This window comes from Nesoenas mayeri, assembly GCF_963082525.1.
Source record: "Nesoenas mayeri genome assembly, chromosome: 11".
Classification (NCBI taxonomy): domain Eukaryota; kingdom Metazoa; phylum Chordata; class Aves; order Columbiformes; family Columbidae; genus Nesoenas; species Nesoenas mayeri.
The window spans coordinates 14779977-14795265 of NC_137563.1; the positions used below are offsets into that span (position 1 = coordinate 14779977).

The 15289-nt window shown below is 36.8% G+C and overlaps 1 protein-coding gene across 1 annotated transcript; it reads left to right on the plus strand.

Annotated features, from left to right (window-relative positions):
* Nucleotides 1-352: 352 nt before the first annotated feature.
* FAM81A (family with sequence similarity 81 member A) lies at nucleotides 353-12561 on the plus strand (the record flags this gene model as incomplete). Its single annotated transcript, XM_080351555.1, has 8 exons — nucleotides 353-399; nucleotides 1630-1903; nucleotides 2663-2781; nucleotides 8915-9044; nucleotides 10160-10266; nucleotides 11310-11445; nucleotides 11817-12012; nucleotides 12422-12561. The coding sequence occupies 8 exons, from the start codon at nucleotides 353-355 to the stop codon at nucleotides 12559-12561; spliced, it is 1149 nt and encodes a 382-aa protein (XP_080207681.1).
* Nucleotides 12562-15289: the final 2728 nt, after the last annotated feature.

Here is a 15289-nt window from a genome sequence, read left to right on the forward strand (position 1 = left end):
CAACTGGGGACAAGAAGTTTGTTTGCCTTTGTCCTGCCAAACCAGTTCTGTGGGTCCACAGCAGATTTCAGTTTCAAGGCTGTCAACCTTGCCTTTTTTTAGAGTATCATTTTCACTATAGAAAGCTTTCTACCAGTTTTCAGTTTTCCTTCTTTTGTTCTTTTGTATTGATTTTTATTTGCCTCTATTCTATAAGCAATATTTGAACTCCAAGATCAGAACTGTCAGCGTAATATTAAACTTTACTTAAAGGTTCACTCAAAGCAGAAGCATTAAGTTATTACAGTGCCAGATATAAGCTATTAAATAATTCAATGTGTACTTTTTCAACAGACAAGTTATTGACCAGAAAATGGCCCAGCGAAGCCCAATCTTCCCAACTCTTGCCCCTTCTGAAAGGTACAGTTTGGAATGTAAAAAATAAAATCTTCATATTGCAGAGTATTATGTGTCTCTCAGTTTCCTATCTATTGTAATGCTGTGACTTGGGACTTTGGCATTAGTATGCAAAGCAAAGTGAAATACTGTAGGCTCATTCAAATCATGGCCCAAATCACAATTCCTTACTCAGCTTTTACTTAACCCTTTCCCAAAGAAATTTAATAGCTTAAACTGTAACTGAGTAGAGGTCCAAGACTACTATACTTTAACCAGTCTTCTCATAGCATGGAGTAAGGGTGAATACTCAGGGTCAGAAGTGACCTTTTTAGAGTCCTCATGCATGTCCATCAATATCACCACGGTGAAAATAAACTGTTAATTTGGCTCATCAACAGGAAACAAAATGGAGAATACATAGCAAAAGAAAAAGATCTTTTTCAAAGTGGAGTTGAACTTGTATGTTCCCTTCTGCCTCTGAAAAATTTCTTTATTCTTTTCAGAATATAGTGGCAGGAAAAGATTGCATGCATTAGCAGCCTAATTTTTTTCCTTTAAGCACCCATGAGCTCCCTTGCTTTCCATGGAAGCTATGCAATGCAGAGCTCTCTTGAAAAAATCTAGACAATAGGTGAAGGTATCCAAATGCAAGCTATTCTGGGGGGAAATTTTGACTACTAAGATTACGAGAAGCTTGTCATGATTTTGGTATCTCCTTATCCACACATATGTATGCTCCTGTCTGTTCCATGGGAGGACAAGCTTCTGTATGGTATTACAGGATAGCTGTAGAGACTGAAAAAAAGGAATGGGCACAAGCAACTCTTTTTTAATCTTGGTCTGGTTTCATTTAATTTGCAACATCTACCTTCTATATAGTTACTGCTTTAAGCCTGAAAACTGTAGAGACAAATAGCAGTACATTTCAAACTCAGTAAAGGGGTTCTGAATTTGGATTCTTAATCAAATTATAGGTCTGAATTGTAACTACTTTGGCAATGCTAATGTCCTTTTCTTAAGATCCTACACTTTTGTAAGCTTCCTTAAAGAGCCCGTCCTGTCTCTGTACAAGATACGCACAGTAGCAAACACAGCACCCACTTTTGTGTAGCAGGGGGCCCTCCCACTGTGAGTACTTTGGTGCTTCTCCCCAGTATTGCTACTAAGACAGCATCACACTGTCTCCAGGGAAAGGACATTGTGGACTTTTGTGTAAGACCTTCACAATATCTGGATATTCTTCTCCACTAGACGGGTTCGAAACATCCCGCTGCACAGCCAGGCGTTGACAGCGGTCCCGCTGGCATCTGCAAGCCTGGTGGATCAGCTGGAAGACAGAATCCTAAGCCATGAAAAAACAACGGCGGCTCTTGTGGAACACGCTTTTCGCATTAAGGAGGACATTGTTTCCACTCTGCACAGAATGCAGAACAAAGGGGGGGGCGACCGGTTGGCTAGGCAACTCTTGGAAGAACACATCCGAAACATAACGGCGATCGTGAGGCAGCTTAATCGGGACATCGAGGTATGTTAAGAATTTTTCACAGGACTAATGCCATTTAGGCTACTTATTCCTTCTGATTTAGTAAGAAAGTTTGCCAGAGGATAAGTAAAGGTCAGACAAGGTCTGAGGATCCTGTAAGCTTATAAATTGTTTTTATAACTTGAAACACTGTTCACAAATTACATAATTCCTTAAGTGGCTGTGAAAATAGCACAGGATGTCAGCATATAAACACAGAAACTTTGTGGTACTAATAAGCTTGCTTTCAAAAGCTGCGCTGGAAAACCCTGAGAAAATGAATTAATGCGACACTAATACCCAGCTCAAGTTCAGTCCAAAGGCTGTGCTGTATAAACACTCGGAAATGCCTTAGATCTATAATAAACTTTCTTGCACTTCCGACTTACTGACAACACCAAGCAGCCCAACCCAACTGCTCATTTTTATGACCTAATCGTATGCAGATACGTACTTCATGTCTGACCTCTGCTGCAATGAGCAACAGGGGTGTGGTAGGGAAACCGAAAGGATAAAATTAATATTTAAGCTTCCATTCGCTTGTCAAGTTATACTTTGTACATATTATGGTGTTTATGTGCAGACTGGATACTAAGAATAAGAAATGATAAATGACCTAAAAGTGTCTTGTTTAGTACAAGAAAAGGTTTTAATAAAGTAAAAATCAAATAGTACGTGATGTTACTGAAAACAAATATGTGACATTTTATATGTACATTACATGTGCCATAGAGTTTATATTTCCATATGAATGCTTTGTAGATGCTGCAGGAACAGATCCGTGTCAGAGACAATCTCAGCTATGGAACAAATTCTACTCTGAAGAGTCTGGAAATGCGGCAGCTTTCTGGCTTAGGGGATCTTCGGGGAAGAGTTGCAAGGTAAAAGTCACCACAGAAGTATGTTTTGGGGACTGGCTAATATTGCTGTAATCTTGAAGTATGAATGTTAATGATAATGGGCTTAATTCAACTTTGGCAAAATTCCCAGGATAATGTTGCTCAGTGTTTTCAAGAAAATGAATAATAATCTTTTGCATTCCAGTATTATACATTAAACTCACCCTTAATTCCTGAAATTAGTTTTTAATAAATTACCTCAGATTCCTTATGAATTTGGATTTGGTTCAGCTTTGAAAAGTACTATGGTTAGAGCAGTCTATCTTTGAAACAAACTAATTAGCACAATTATAAAGGCAGCATGGAACAATCTGCACTTGTAAAGAACAGAATAGCTGCACATTTTTGCATATGTTTTAGAAGTAAAAATCTGTGCATTCAGTAATTAGTCAGCCATATTAAAAATTAAAAATAGGTTACCTGACACATTAAGGAACAGAAATCTATAAACCAGAGATTTCATAAGCTACTTGAAACTTCAGATTACAGTTGTGGAACTACACAGACTTCACATCGTGCCATCAATGACACATTTACAAACTCCAGTACAACATTTGCTTGAGTGTCTGTACAGTTGAACACAAAAGGTAGAGGATACGTACAGCTATAGAAAAATGACCTGATCTGGCCTACAGCAGCTTGGCTAATAGTGTCAGTGGAATTATACTTGTCCTGAATTATCTATTGTCTATACTGTACAGATTTTTTTTTTGGTACTTTGAGTGATTTAGTGATAACTAAAGTAAAGTTTTCTCATCAATTATTTGATTTTTGAAGTTTCCGCTGTAACTTTCATAGCTGATTTTGTAAAGAATACTTTAGAGAGATGATTTTACTTTTTTTTTTTTTTTTTAATTTCAGTTATGCACTGTCCTTAAGCAAACAGGAATGGACTAGACAAGCTTATTTTGTCAAATCAGAAAATTGATTGAAATAATATAGAGAGAGTGATAAACATACACATTTATACCTATCTCACTGAGAAATCCCTGACAAGTTCACATGCTTCGATCTTCCTGCTTCTTTATATAAAAAATCCACTTTGAGATCACATGACATCCTGAGAGAGGTCTGTATTTGGAGCAATAGAGTTATTGACACCTTGTGAAGCAAAATATAATGCCTTTGCTTTTCATAACAGAACTCAAGAGAACAAACACGTGCCAGCATGAATTTGATAATGAGGCCTTTGCCTGTCCCAAGTATTTGGTGTGGGGACTGGGGGGATTAGCACAGTCTGCAACAGGATTCCTCCTTTATTTACTGAGGGCAATGCCCTTGTACTGTGACAGGCTTGCAATTTATCTGACAATTGTAGGAGATTATACTAATCTGCCTTATGTTAGATTGTGCAATGAATGTCAGGTATTTGCATTCATTTCCATAAGAGAATCAGTTTATTGTCTTTTAATGGTTACTTCAATTCAATGTTATGTTCTCTATGGGAAATTTTCCCGGAATGAGGAAGAAAGTAATTTTTCCTTTATCAGAAATCAAGTTAAAGCAGTGTTCCATGGAGAAAGCTATTTGCCTTCATTTATAGACATATTCTACTTTGAAAATTAGTGTTCTTGTGAATAATGACTATAGTAATATCTGGAGATCCTGGTCAAGCTGGCAGCTTGTGATGCTTTTGGCACTTTACAGATACTTAACCAGAAACTTGCCCTGAGACAACAAACACCTTCTGATTACTCTAGCCAATGTTCCTTAGAGAAAATAAGTTAAACTCACCTAATATAATCTTACTTTTACATCTAGTCCTGCTAGCTTTCAGATAAGTTCAAAGAGTGAAACCTCAGAAACACGACTGAATTACTGCAGGTTGCCAACTTACTGCACATCCGCTCTCAGCCACAGCCAAGGGATGGTGTGTGGCTCGGGCTGGAGTGACAGTCGGCTAATTTAACTCCAAGTGCATCACAGTAGCTCCAGGCTGGAAGTGTGCAGCTGGACAATCAGTGTCCATCAGTTTCTATATGACACATGATAGTAAATCACCTACGTCTGAGCCTTTTGGTCGTGTAATAATTTTAACATCGATCTCAGGATTCTGGCCAATTTTCAGTTCCAGTAATTACAGGCATACTAAACATCCTATTCAATTTCAATATTGGAGAGAGTGGTGTTTATTTCCCGATACCAACTGTTCTGTAACGTCAATATATCACTGAACGACTGCCTCATTATTTCTTGAGGGCTGCTGCTTTCATTGGTGAGAGCAGAGTTCCCTACACGCACACACAGTTCTGAAGCACAGCTCCACAGCCACGCTACCGACAGCTCTGGAACAGGGAGATCCCAACAGCCCTCACATTAAGCTCACCTGCATCGCAAAATCAACTAATATCCCTAGCAGAAGAAGACTGAGTACACATTACAGCTCATGTCTCTGAACCATTTCTCACTGAGCATAATTTACTGATGAATTTGTAAAGCATCATTATAGTGTTCACCATGAATGATGTTGTACATTTTCCTGAGAATCAGCATTAACTGTAAGAAAAATATTACCTCTATTAAATTCAGTGACACATTCAGCGGAAAATTAGATACATGCCAATAGATCCATTACTCCAGCCTCCTGTCCCTGATGTCTGCAATTTTATATAATGCAGATTTACCAGTTCTATTTCTAGCAATATTAGATCATAAAACTCACGAGTAGTGCCCTATTATTTATTTACAGAATAACTTGTGGACTATGATAATTTGTCTGGAAAATTTAAATACAGCAGCCTTGTCAAAACCATAGCAGTAGCTGTCTCTAGAAGCTTCCTGATAGCTGAAACATCCAGAGAAATGGCAGCTATGCATGTTCAAATTGGGCCTACTTTGCATATATAGATGCATTACATTATAGATCTGATTCATTCCAGACGCTCTGGACTCATTACATGTAGGCAGATTTTCCTACACTGCACAGAAAATGAGTCTGATGCATCTGGGATGCAGTGCATTTGTGAACCTCATCGGCACAACGGAAGTGCTGCACTCCAGGCCAACCAGAATCCACCAGCTGTTGCTGCCCACTAGGTCCCCTGAACACATCAACTTGCTTTTCACTACTTGTTCTTCAGCTACTTGTTTTTCACTGAAACACTGGTACTTCAACTGAAAAATCTCCTGCTATAATAAAACAGGAACATTAAAAATTTGTATGTACCGTTCTAGCGTATTTATGTAGCATCCTGTTGCAAAGTATTGGTGTAGTCATCAGCTTTATCTAGTACTTGGCGATACTGAATAGAGCAACCATTGTGTATTTATTTCTTAGAGACTGAAGGCAACAGAAATATTCCTCAGCATGCCAGAAAAATAACTACTGCTTTTGCTTACTATGACTTGCAAGGCAGCTGTTTGATGAATTCACTGCTTATATTAAACATTACTGGTTTATATTTCAGAATTATACTGTATTCTGAAACCAAGAATGATACTTGGCACTACAAAATCTCTCCGTTTATTTGTAATTTCAGATAAGTACACGACTTGGCAATCAGAATTTTCAGAAAATGTCCTCCAGAATCAAACAGAAGTAAAACAAACACATTCTAGTGCATCCTTGGCCCAAATTTCAATAGTGCATGTGTGCAACTGCACATGAAAAACCACACTGGATTGTTTGTATGACCAGCTTCAGCATTTCAGATGTGAAGACAGAATTATTTATTGTGCATTTCCTGATAAAACATGGTTCTATATAGAGCTCTTATATTTTTAAACTAGTGTTCTTCCTAGAAAACTTAATGTTTTAAAAAGTTGTTTTCAACTTCTGTCTTCATATCCATAGTCCATTGGCTTCCTTTATATAGATGGCCTGATTAAATTACACAGGAACTTCAATTCAGTGTTCAGAAACATTTGGTTCTATTTTTAAGAAGAATTCTGGTATCATTTTATCATGATATTATAAAGAAGTATCAAACCAGAACTGTCAGAGGAAATTCAGTGGAGATTGCAGTGTGCCTTTTTTTTCCCCTCCTTTAAAAAAAATTAAATGAAAATTAAATTAAAATTTTAAAATATTTTAATTTAAAAAAACAAGGAATAATTCCAAACTATGATGTGCCCTTTCGTTTAGATTACTGATGTTCTTCTGACCCACCATGCAGTAGAAACCTGAATTAATAGTGGTAGAAAGCCCATGGTTTTCCATATGTTCATCTTATTATTACCTCCCCATGCATTTGAAAGCTAGTGGAAGCATGGACTAAAGTTATTTAATTGTTGTAAATTTTTAACTCAAAATGCATGTTCACATGATTAGTATCAGAATCTAATTTGTGTCTGGAGCACTCTAATATTTTCCTCCAGGTCAAAACTAATCGGGTGTATGCATAATATATATAGCAAAGAGACTTCTCTTTGACTACTTCAACATATAGAATATTGTTTTTTAAAAAATAATGTAGGTTAAACACTGCATAACAACAGAAAATGGAATTTAAACTTCATTCAAACTTTGTTTAAAAGGGTGAAAATTGAATATCCCTGTAGAAAAATGAAATATTCCGATTAATACATACCAAGCTGACACTAAATTAACATAGCCAGAATTTTAATGTTTCAGTTACCATGCAACTCTATGGCCTCTTTGATCACGTAACTGAGTTCCGCAAAGCAGCGAGATCAATTGTGGTTAAACCCAAAACATTAATTTGCCTTAAAAACACTTGCGGATGCCTGCTGTTTACAATTGCTACAGTACTTTCAAAGCTCTTGCTTTTTACTTCTGCTATGGTGCCTCAGAGAAACAAACTAACCATTTTTGTGAGTTCATAGGCTTTTGGTGACTAGATGCAGATGATTTCATTCCTCTGATTGATCACAACAACATGAAGAGAATTGGCTTCTCTCGTCTTTTAAAGAAACTACCTGATTGTAAGAGCTACAAGTATGGTTCACTGCTACGTAAACCATAGCTGGTCTTTCTACAGATATTACTAATCAGTCTTGCAATGTTGAACTGCTAAACTATAAATTATTTTCCACACATTTTATAATTTCTTTGTCTTATTTTGAATTGCTGATTATTTTCATGTTGAACTTTTACCATAATACTAAGCAGATGCTGTGTTTGTCATTTTAGCTGTTACTTCCCCTTCACGATTAATGATAATGGTAGTTGCTGTAACCGAGGTGATGAAAATGTGTGTTGCAATGAAAGCCTTTAAACTGAGATCTACTAAAAAGAGGTTAAAATGTGTCATTGGTTTAGGTAATGATTTAACGTGCCTCAGCTTGTTCTTCCGTTTTACTGCCTTTTTCTGCCTTAAATTGTAACTGCTATCTGTTCCCCATTGGTTTCATAGATCAAATATGGTAACATTGCCGATTACATATTTCCCTTAACAAAAAAATATATGTGAGTCATACTTCACAGCAGTCTTACTCTTGAAATTACAGTACTTATATTTTACAGCTCAGTTAATGTCCTTATTGTATGTAGACGAAACTGACCTGGCCAAAGGAGTTTTGAAATGTGGTAGAAAATGCACAGATTCTACAGCACATTTATCCTGAACAGTTCCAGATCTACAATTCATAGTCTTTTGTGAGACATTGTTTTCAAAGACAGTTTTACCTAAATAAAGACTAATAACCGTAAAATTTGCCCCGCATTGTTTACTATACATTAATTGTATACTGCTATTTCACAAATAAAAAAAAATAATAATGTAAAACTCAGAGGAACATAGCTATAATAATGAAAAAACAGCCCTCAATTATTTAGGCTTCTAATCATGTAGGTGAAATCATGCACACGTTACTAGATGTCTTTTGGAGTATGACAAAAATACAAGGTATTGAAATTCTGCATCTTTGCATTTCTAATGTGATTTTCCTGACTGATAACAACACAGTTTATACATATCGCATCAGTGCCAAGAAAAGAGGAATGTATGTGTCAGACTACTTGACTTCCAGTCCCATTTGGGGGCAGTTTGCTGAATACTACGAGATATATCACCATTCTTACAGTCTCATAAGACATTGTTTTGCTAGACAGCCAGCAATTTCACAGAACTGCCTAGTCTAAAATGGATAATTTAAAAAGTCTGAACCTTGTATTCTATTCAGCTGTTGCTTTTGTATTTATTTTTTCAAACAGATGTGATGCTGGGTTAGCCAGATTGTCTGCAGAGCATAAAATTACATATGAAAGACTTCAGAGCCTAAGTAAAGATCAACACACCTCCAAACTGATCTTAGAATCTAAAATCAAAGAGGCAGAAATACAGGTACGGTATTTGGATCAGAATGATTCATGTACGGGTGAGAGTTGTAGTCTAATTCACACAAACTCCATTACTGTTAGTTATTACCCTGGGAGGTCACATATTTACAAATGGAGAGGTGTATGTGCTCACAGTCCTTATTAGATCAAATATTGGTACCCAGGTGCAATATTGCACTGGTCTAACTGAAAAAAGGCCCTTAATTTGCTGCCTTTAGTGTGCTGTGTACAAGGGGATAGTATCTAAAGGCAACTGAAAGTGTCCAGGAATGAAGTCAGTGATTACTGAACAGGTTCTTGAGGTTGGAATGTGAACATGACACAGATGTTCTGCGAAACCAACACAACAATGCAACATCCGTGTCTCTCCCTGTATGTTTTGGGCTGCCCAGGATAATTTCATATGTATTTGAACACAATAGTGAGCAGTAGATGCAAGCAGAGACTTAAAGCACTTAGGAAAAGTATTCTTCCTATCTCCATCTCAAGGCCTCATTTTTGGGGGCAACAAAAGTATTTTACATCTTCATTTTGTGCTAGGTGAATGGTTAAAATCCACTTTGTGTTTCTCAGAAGACTCAGTGTAATGCATCAGCCTGCCAGGAGCATATTGCCATTAATCTTGTGAAACAGAACAGTCGGTTTTGTAAAACTGGGATGATTGTTTTAGTGAGAAATATTTGCTTTTAGTAATGGCCTATGCCCAGTTAAATCCAACAGTTTTATCACTGCAGTAGCCATTATACATGAAGTGATGAAGAATATTACTCAGTACTGGTGGAGTGCTTTGCCATTCTTTTATTCTGCTTATAGGACAACATAGAGATGTACGTATTATGCAAATTCAGCTGTTTCAAGGGGGAAGCAGGCAGATGCTTTCAAGAGAAGACTATTAAAATAACTTATGGCTGAAAAATTACAGTTTTCACAATGTAGATACCTTCATCTTGTGAGACAGTATATGTTTCATTATCAAGTAAAACGTGCAAATTCAATAGTTTTTGAAATGTCAGCAAAAATAGCCCCTCTTTAAGATCTCCTCTACTGGTATGAAAACGTCCCAAATGAGACTGTGATGAAAGACTGTTGAAAAATAGTAAATTCTGAATTTTGTTTCAGATTTCTCATCTTCTGAGCAGAGTAGAGCAATCAATAATGCAACAAGAAGCAAAGCTGAAGATTGCCTACAAAGAGAGCAACCAACAGCTCCATCTTCTGGATATGAAGTGAGTGTCAGGAAACCTTGCTGCTCCGTTTTCCAAGCTTGGCTGTTGTCGTCTTCAGGTTTACAAAAGCATGAACCTGTTTAAATACATATGTGTGCTCAAGAGTTACTACAAGAGCACAATGGTCTGTCAGGTAGGACTCGCTTTCAACAAGAATTCTGCCCCTAATGTGGTGAGACCATTTTGAAAAGCCCATTAAGTCCCTAGTTAAGTATCCAGGCAGAACTCGTATTAAAGAACACAAGTAAGGATTTTGGCAAGAGTGGCCTGGTGCCTTTTTGCAAGAACTGTAGAAAGCAACAGAAGCTGGAGGTGGCTGTTGAGAGCAGGGCAAGAAGTTCAACTCAAGGAACCCAGAAGCAAGGCACAGCATTCACAAAGTGTTATTGCTTTAAATTGGCCTCAAATATGAATAGATAACTCAAATACCTAAATTATTAATGATATGCTACTCTGCTATTACTAGATATTATACAGGGATACATTCAATTTAGATACTAACTCGTCTCCAGGCATTTCACTCAGTGGTAGTGCCAGCTTAAGCCATCCACATCCTTACCGCTATTGCCCTCCTCATGTAATCCTGCCAGTTACACCAGTAAAACTATTTGCAAACCAGATGAAAGAATACATCCAGATCTCAAATATTCACTGGAAAAAAGACTGTCTAAAGAAACACTTTCAGTAGCACACTTGATGGTGTTAACTTGAGGTGGGTATAGGCAATGCAAGTGGGGCTATATGAACCAGCATTGCCACTAAAATAAATGGGTACTAAATCTTTGTTCAGATTTAACACCTATGGAAAAGAAGACTATAATCTGCATGGATGACCATAGTCTGTTTTCAGTGCTGCAAAAAATTTGCATCTACTATGCCTCAGCCTAGTAGCATTAAATTTCAAAGATTCACCTTAATATGCTGTCAAGAATGTATTAAATTGTCATGGATTTATTTTTATGAACATATTCATAAAGAAAGTCACTGCTGAATGACCAAAAATTCTGCTCTCTGATATCTGCTCATTTCTATTATGCTCTTAGATTAAAAAATGCTACTGAGGAACTGAGCAACCAGATTTTGTCTGCACGTAGCTGGATGGAACAGGAACATGAAAGGCATGAAAAAGAGCTTGTCCAAAAAATTGACCAACTCTCATTGACTTTTAAGGAAAACACTGTAAGTTTCATTCAAATGTGCTAATAATATCTCTTGGGAAGTATTCAAAAGCATTACTAATAGCTAAGATGATGTAATTGAAGTATTATTTGAGTGAGATTTCAGACCTCCTCAATATTTGTATTTTCACTGACGTCAAGTATAACATCCCCACAGTCTGAGCACCTTCAAATCTGATCACTTCTGAATAGATCAGTATTTCAGCCTACAGTAATCAAGCCAGTTTAAACCATTTTATAAAAAGTTATAATTCTTTACACCTTTGAATTCCACATAAAAGATGATAAATTGATGTCTATTGCATATTTGGGAAAGACTACTGCAATTTCAGATGCAGAGTAAATAATCAAAACTATTTTTCCCGGCTCCAGGAAATGAGTGAAAGAAATATAGAGATGAAATTCAACCAAATGGCAGAGAAAATTGACAAAATTGAAGAAATACAGAAGATAACCATGGAAGCACATGAAGCAAAACAGTCAGAAGAAAAGATAAATATTCGCATTGGCAAACTTCAAAATGAGATAAATGAAGATATAAAAGAAATGAAAGCTGAAGTTAATGCTGGTAGGACCATAGTTATCAAGTTCTTTATTCTAAATTGTGGTAACAATTACTGACCCATAATAATATGCAAAATGCCTTTGCTTGTATCGAAGTAGACTTTGGGGACAGATGTAACGGTTGCACCCGTGACATTAAAAAGGATTTTTACTAAGTACGAAATTCACAGTGAGAGGTGACATCTTATTAGCTTATAAGTGCTCTCCCCACGGCATGCATAGGCACAGCCTGGCTGCCATCGGGGGCATTTCTGCCATCAGCACACTATTACAGGCCTATTTTTCTTCAGAACTTCTGTTATATTCCTGCTATAAAGCAGAGAGAGCGTTATGGCAGAAAGCACATTCTGATAGAAATTATGCGATACTCTTGCTTTTGCTTATTAACTAATTTAATTCTCACCTGCAATTAGGATTTGCAGCTATCTATGAGAGCATTGGGTCTCTACGGCAAGTTCTAGAAGCGAAAATGAAGCTGGACAGAGATGAACTACAGAAGCAGATCCACCAAATGAAGCAGGAGGTTCCCACATGGGGAGAGGCTGGGCCATGACTGCAAGATTTTGCCTGAGAAATTCATGTTTTCCTGGCTAAACAGGCAGACTATAATCTCGTTCCAGCCTGTAACCCAGATTAAGTGCATGTACCAAATGACATGCTGCTGTTGCGCAGGTCCGCATGTTTACTCTGAGCAGTAAACGTCAGTTCTTCATAGATGAACTGACCACAGGCTTTTACGGGCTGAGGTGCTGATTTGCCACTGCACTACTCTAGTTGCTCTCAGGAGATTAAGCACCATGTATAACTGGAGTAATATATTGGTAAGGCTGGCACCTAACTTGCTAAAGGCATTCCAGTGCTCCCCAGTTTTGCAGGCTTGATCAGGAAGGTATATGCTTATATATGGAAAAGCACCTGCACATACACCTCTTTAAAAACAAACAAACATAAGGAAATGAAAAAAAAAACCTAAACTAAAACAAACAACAAACAAAACACAACAAGTTTATATCATTTGTTTAGCATCAGTTTGGCAAGGCTTTCCACCTTGATACAAATCACTTAATTGAAGTCAAGAGACATTTTTACAGTGACTTTCTCTACTATTGACTTCCTGAGGAGACAGAATTGGCACTGAACTGACCAGTTTTCAAAATCAAGATACCATCAGAAAATCTCTGTTTAATTTTGCAAATATCTTCTGTGTACGTGTGTAAACTAAGTAGTGTTATATAATGTAGTTGTAGACTAAGAAGATTCATGCATCACGTAAAGACTTAACTCACGTGGTCTTAAGTATTGTGACATTTTAAAATTAATAACCAAGTGGAGGTGAGACAAGGTAAAAAGTGTATATAGAGTATTTTATATGTGTTTCTGTGACTTGTTTCATTATATTAATAAAAACTTTGAAAGGTTTGAAAACAAAAGAGAAGGTGATAATCTGAGTCTGGAGAATGTAATGTAAAATAAAATGCAGTTTACTATCTGCTTAGAAATTTTTATTGAAGTAAAACAACTCATTCTTCGAATTTAAGTAGACTTTAACAATTTAGCAGATTCAAATTGATAATTGCATTCACATTATTTGCAAATAACAATGGTGCTTGTTTCCATTCCCAGAACGGATTACATAACAAAAATCAGCACCCAAAACGCATCTTAATCTAGACAGGGAATATATATTATGTTGATTTTATATCTTCATTCATAGCTTGATAATGCTCCTCATGTCTGTGAGTCATGCAGGATTAAGCACTCATGAAAAGATTTAATGCAGTATCCTATTAATTCAGACTATTAACAGTAATTCATATACACAAATACAACTAATTTACAAATAATTACTGTTAATGTAAATAAATTACTATGATGTCTCTGCACTGTCCTTACTGGACCTTTCTTTCAGCTAGTATTGCAAAACCATATTGCTCTTTGGGAAATCAATGGCAAATTTCTCATCACCTTCATGAAAGAAGGTTTGACCCACCGAGTCACCTTTTAAAAAAAGAAATATACATTTTCCAAAAACTTAAACTCATTAACTTCAGTAGGACAGTGTTAGTGTGTAAGAATCGAGGAAATGCATACATTCTTACAGGATTAGCACCTAAGTTTATGTTCACTTCCTATAGAGTCGAAAGTAATTTCATTTATCAAAGATACATGGAATTTTTGCAAGTCTGGCTTCCAATCCTCTCTGATAACAAAACCGCCTCTGCTATTCCTATCTTGTATCATCCATGTGCTGTGAAATGTATTTACAATGGCAGCTAAGGGGAAAGCCCAGGTCACTAAAGGGAGACAATGAAACGCTTGCAAATATTTCTTAAGAATTGTCTTTAAAATTCATTCATTCTTCATGTTTGTATTCTTATCTATTCTTAAATATTTAGCCATGTGCAGTGGAAAAGCTATCACTGGTGTTTTATAAAAAAGAACAAAGAAAGAAGCAAAAACAGAACAAAAACCCAACAATTTTTTTCTTCTGTAATTGGAAATCTGTACCTGAGAGAATCTGGTATGATATGAAGAGCATACAAGGAATCAGAGAAACAATTTATACAGGACTTTAATAAAATGGTTCTCTTGTAAAAATCTTGTGTGATTCATCCAGATATAAAACAACATATAAAACTCCATCCAATTTTACTTTTGCTGTTTTGAAACTATTTTTTCCCGAATCTCAGCTAAGGCAAATAAGCCCAACTAAACCAATATTGAAGTACAAGCTACTGTCAAGCACTGCCTTATGGGGACTTGTATGCTGGGACAGACAGACAGAGTGAGTGAAACCTGGCTGTACACACGGACACAGAGAGCTGCAGCACGTCTATTGACCACGCTCTTCTCCCAGTGCTCCAAAGTCACTTGTGGAAGGGAATCACGTATTCCAGACCAAGAGAGTTCTACAGAACAAGTGAAGAAAAGCCAGAACAGAAAACAGCAATATGAAGAAAGATTGAAATCTCTGGAGAAGTAACATAGAAAAAGAGTCAGAAGAGTGGAGCAGTGGAATGGCAGCCGCATGGGCAAAAGCAAGGAAGAGTAGCAGAGTTTAGAAAGAACCAAAAATTACAAAAAATAATATATTGGACACAAAACACAGAATCCACAAGGATGGGAACATCAATTGATTTGTCACAATTCACGCTCCCTACTTACTTGCGTGCTGCACTTTACCCCGCTCAGTTGGAAAAACAAATTCTTTGAGTCTGTTTTCTCTCAAGTTACTTTCCTTTTTGGCTGTGGTGGGGTTTTTTGTTGAGGATTTTTTGTTA